The following is a 5,138-nucleotide window of genomic DNA, read 5'->3' on the forward strand; positions in this document are numbered from 1 at the left end:
ACAGAGAGAGAGAGACGAGAGAGATGTATAGAGAGAGTAACGACAGAGAGACGAGAGATATAGAGAGAGTGACGAGAGAGAGAGACGAGAGAGATGTATAGAGAGAGTGACGACAGAGAGACAAGAGATATAGACAGAGTGACGAGAGAGAGAGACGAGAGAGATGTATAGAGAGAGTGACGACAGAGAGACGAGAGATATAGACAAAGTGACGAGAGAGAGATGAGAGATATATAGAGAGAATGACGAGAGAGAGATGAGAGATAAAGAGAGAGAGTGACGAGAGATATATAGAGGGAGAGACGAGAGATATATAGAGAGAGTGACGAGAGATATACAGAGAGAGACGGGAGATAGATAGAGGGAGAGACGAGATATATAGAGAGAGACGAGAGATATACGGAGAGAGAGACGAGAGATATATAGAGGGAGTGACGAGAGATATAGAGAGAGAGAGACGAGAGATATACGGAGATAGAGACGAGAGATATATAGAGGGAGTGACGAGAGATATATAGAGAGAGAGACGAGAGATATATAGAGAGAGTGACAAGAGATATATCGAGAGAGTGACGAGAGATATATCCAGAGAGTGACGTGAGAGAGTGACGAGAGAGACATAGAGAGACGAGAGACAGAGAGACAAGAGAAAGGATGACGAGAGAAGGATATGAGAGAGAAGAGAGAGAGAGACGAGAGACGAGAGAGAGAGAGAAGCGATAGATGCCATGATATAAGAGAGAGATGCCAAGGTTGAAGAGGAGGAGCGAGATACACAAGCGAAGAGAGAGAGATGAGAAAGTACAGGGGAATATTGAGAGACGAGGGAGAGAGATGAAAAACGATAGATCGAGAGAGAGAGATTGGCAATTCTCCACAACCGCTTTCCCCGAGGGTATGCGCGGAGATACTAATAAAAAGTGATCGGACCCCCAACAACATCTCAATCCGCAATCAACATCTCAGAAAACACTCATAAAAGTTGCCCCCAACAAACAAATCTGCAATCACATCTCCCGTGACCATTCCGGTTAACGAATTGGCGAATCAAAACCAGGCTGCGCCTGCCCATGTAATTCATATCCCCTCGAAGGCGCCAGAGAGGGATAGAGAGAGAGATGGATACGTAGGTATAGTTCCACAGATAAGGGGATGAGAGAGACATACATACATAAAAGGGAGAGAGAAGTGGAACTGAGCCCTGCTTACGAAGCCAAGCAGCAGGCTGACGCCGAATTATCGTGGGAGTGAGCCACAAAAGGGGAGAGATGATGCTCCAGGAGACGAAGGAGATCATGGCCGTGGGTTCCATCGTCCACGACGCATCCGCAGAGCCTCCCAACCGCATCGGCGAGCTCGCCGCGCAGACGCTGCGAGAGGAGGCGCCCACCGGCACGCGAGCACTCGCGGTACAGAGGAAGGTAAGCCACGGCGGCGAGCACCGGCCCAGGCAGGTCCCCGAGCCGCAGCTCGGACCGACCCCGAACCACGGCACAGACCACATCCACGTAGTGGTCGCGCCCCCGGCGCCGGCCCTCGGCGAAGGCCCCTGCGGACCAGTGCTCCCGGAGGAACGCCCGCAGCACCGGCGGCACCTCCCCGTCGTCCGCCGTGGCAACGCCATCTGCAGCGGCGTAGGTGGCGGCTGGGTCGCCGAGGAAATTGGACCGGAGGAGGAAGGCGACGCCGTCGAAAGAGCCGCCACTGCGCTCGCCGGCGGCCTTGAGGATCTCGGTGCTGAGCGCTGCCAGTACGTGAGGCGGCACGCGAGGGAGGATGAATTCAACCACACGGAGCTGGCTGGCGGAGGTGGCTGCCGTCAGGGCCAGGCACAGCTCCATGTCCCGGCACCCGCGGCCCACGAACCAGCGGACAACCTCCAGGCAGCCCCGCTCAGCGGCGCGCATCAGCGGCCCCAAGAATGCCGCTGCGTTCCCTTCCTCCACCAGACACTCCATCGTCCCAATCTTCCCATAGTGCGACGCGAAGCCCAGTGCCAAGTCCACGTCCACGTCCAAGCTGTTCCTCTGAGCCACCTGGAGATCATTCTTACGTCATCAGAGATCGAATTCTGAACCAATTCGGTCGGGATCAAGGAAAGGAGAGTGCATGGTACCTGGAGGAGGATGCGGACTAGCTCTGTGCTGCCAAACCGGGAGGCCTCGAGGAAGCACTGGTTGACGTTGTCAGCTCCGCCCTCGATCAGTAGGCCGAGCAGGCCCTGGATGGCAGCGCCAGACACGCCAGTGGCCCAGCCGGGGACGAACGAGCTGGAGAAGAGAGTAAGGGGGAAGCAGGCCGCGTCAAAGGCCTCTGTGAAGTCTTTGCCTGTGAGATGGTCACCGGCAAGGTCTAGGAACTGCTTAAAGGCCAAGAGCTGGAGCTGCAGCTGTAGCGCGGCGGTGCCACTCCTGCTGACCTTGTCTCTCGCCTTGTGGCTGCGGGAGTGGAAGCCAATGCACTTCAACGCCCATTCCGTGAACTTCTGCACCTTTGCGCCCGCCTCCGCTTTCAACATCTCGTCCCCGTTGCATTCCTGGAGTCGCTCTTGTAGCCTGAATTCACAGTTTAGTTACGTATCGGAAGTGGTCAACATCCAGCCTAAATGTTAAGAAGAGAAGAACTAGCGCCTCTTGCTATTAGCTACAGCTTTTAGAACAGTAGCATCAGAGCCAAGTTCGCAGGTTTGAGTCACAGAAATAACACAAAGTGTCTGGGCCATGCCTAAATGTTAAGAAGAGAAGCGGTGCCCAGAAGCAACAGTTTAGTTACACATTGGAAGTGGACAATATCCTGCCTAATTTTAAAAAAGAGGAGAAGTAGCAGCCTTGCTAGTGGCTATAGCTTTTAGAACAGTGGTATCAGAGCCAAGTTTGCAAGTTTGAGTCCCAGAAACAACCCACTGTGCGTCTAGGTTATGCTTAAATGTCAAGAAGAGAAGTGGTGCCCTGAAGTAACAGTTTAGTTACTCATTGGAAGTGGCCAACTTCCTGCCTAAAGAGAAGATTTAGCCCCTTACAGTGGTATCATATCCAAGTTTGCAGGCTTGGGTCCTAGAAAAAACCCACCGTGCCTCTTTGTTAAAAAGAGAAGATGCGCCCTAGCTAGTAGCTCAAATTCTAACTGGGTATCAAAGCCCAGATTGCAAGTCTGAATCCTAGAAACAACAGGGGAATCGGAGTGTTCGAAGGGACAACCTTGCAACCGGCTACAGCGGTAGAACATTGGTAAGCGCTCTAATTCTAACAGTAGAATTGGAAAATGATTGAACATAGTAATATTCATACCTTTGTGCCATGACGGCGACGGTGTCAGATAAGCTCATGGTGCTGCTCTGGCATGCTGAGACACAAGAGGCAAGGAAGGATGTTCTCAGAGCAGCCCTGGTGAAATCCTGAGCTCCGCTTTTGACGATCTTCCTCAGCAACGAAGTAATTCCGTTCAGTTCTTCATGGGAAGTCAAAAACCAGATGGAATCCAGAGCGATGCAGAGAGTATCGTTCAAGGTTTGTGAATCCGCCAGTAGAATCAACCTCTCCGACAGCTCCCAGTCATGGGAGTTCACCGCCGCCTGGAACATCCTCCCCAGTTCGATCCGATCATGACGGCTGAGCTTCTTCTCCATCAAATCTCTTCCGCATCTTTCTTTGTTCAGAGGATCATCGCCGCTGCTAGATTTCCCCCCCGCTCGATGCTCATCCGTTTCCATTCCGTCGAAGGACGATGAACCGTCGATCGGAGATTCCATCACCATGACTGCGCCGTCGTTCTTCGCGGAGATCATCGCGAAATCTTCCATCAAACGGCTTTCCGCGGCCGGGGAGATCTCAACAACAAGGATTCAACGAGGCGAACAGCCCGGCCCCCGGAATCATCAACCCTACACTCAACAAACACCATGGCTCGATCTTCCGAGCTGAAATCGATCGCGTTTGCTCCGCATGCCCTCGGGAATCAGGCGCCAATCCGCCTGAATCTGATCCGACGAGAAAGAAGACGACGATCCGACGACCGAAATCAACGAACAGGATTAGATTTTAGGAAACTGCGGCGCGGATGGAATTTAAACCATAAAAAACCTAGAATCGGGGGGCGGCGATCGAAGAACCGCGGGAATCAGCAAAGAAATTTGGGGAAGATCTCCTCCGCAGTTTATCATCGCAACTGATCTCTCTTCCCCTTGGATCGGACAATCGCCCGAAATTTTTTCTTCTTCACCCTTGATCGAGAGGACTATCAAAAGGCAGCGACGAGAAGAGACAGAGAGAGAAGAGATAGAGAGAGAGAGAAAGAGGAGAGAGAGATAATTTTTTAATCACAAGGGGAAGAAAAATAATAATTTATCGGAATCCATATCAGTCAGGTCGTATATTGCAGGTGGGCCACACGCGCGGGGCCCACCACACTTTCTTTTCCTTCACTGGGCCCCTGCAATCATCACGATTCCTACCTTTACTCAATCAACCGTCTCTCTCTCTCTCTCTCTCCCTATCATGGAGTCCGTATGGAGAGAGAGAGTGTGTGTGTTAGAGAGATAGTCTATCTGCCCAGTTTCCCGCTTATCTCTCTCTCTTCAATCTTCATATGCCTGAATCTACCCACCCATTCATCCGTTATCTCCTTCCTCTCTCTCTCTATGATAGATTTTCTTTATATCTCTCTATAAATACGGATTCCATGATATGAAGACAGAAGGGAGGAGAATCTAATTAACCTTTCTCCCCCAATCTCTCGTCTCTCTCTACCTTTAATCTTCATATCATTGAATCTACCCACCCATTCATCCTTTACCTCCTTCCTCTCTCTCTCTCTAGGATAGATTTTCTCTATATCTCTCTCTGTTAGTTTTCTCTAGAATCTAATCACAAATTTCTCCCCCAATCTCTCGTCTCTCTCTACCTTTAATCTTCATATCATTGAATCTACCCACCCATTCATCCTTTATCTCCTTCCTCTATCTCTCTAGGATAGATTTTCTCTCTATCTCTCCCTAAATACACATTCCATGATATGAAGACATAACGTAGAATCTAGCCGTTCATTCTCCCTTATTTCTCGTCTCTTTCTTTGATCTCATATCATTGAATTCGTATGGGGAGTGAGAATGTGAGTGGGAGAGATAATCAACATGCCCAGGC

At 50.7% G+C, this 5,138-nt stretch overlaps 1 protein-coding gene across 2 annotated transcripts; it reads right to left on the minus strand.

The window, feature by feature from the left end:
* Positions 1 to 1,045: 1,045 nt before the first annotated feature.
* LOC144705384 (ankyrin repeat protein SKIP35-like) lies at positions 1,046 to 4,280 on the minus strand. Of its 2 annotated transcripts, XM_078578017.1 has the most exons (4): positions 4,080 to 4,280; positions 3,288 to 3,976; positions 2,117 to 2,555; positions 1,046 to 2,036 (listed from the first exon to the last, which is right to left on the minus strand). In XM_078578017.1, the coding sequence occupies exons 2-4, from the start codon at positions 3,797 to 3,799 to the stop codon at positions 1,206 to 1,208; spliced, it is 1,782 nt and encodes a 593-aa protein (XP_078434143.1). In that variant the 5' UTR covers positions 3,800 to 3,976; positions 4,080 to 4,280; the 3' UTR covers positions 1,046 to 1,205. The 2 variants fall into 2 exon arrangements, with proteins under 2 accessions (XP_078434143.1, XP_078434142.1); XM_078578016.1 differs by having other exon boundaries at positions 3,288 to 4,280.
* Positions 4,281 to 5,138: the final 858 nt, after the last annotated feature.

The sequence above is a fragment of the Wolffia australiana genome, chromosome 7 (assembly GCF_029677425.1).
Source record: "Wolffia australiana isolate 7733 chromosome 7, ASM2967742v1".
Lineage (NCBI taxonomy): Eukaryota > Viridiplantae > Streptophyta > Magnoliopsida > Alismatales > Araceae > Wolffia > Wolffia australiana.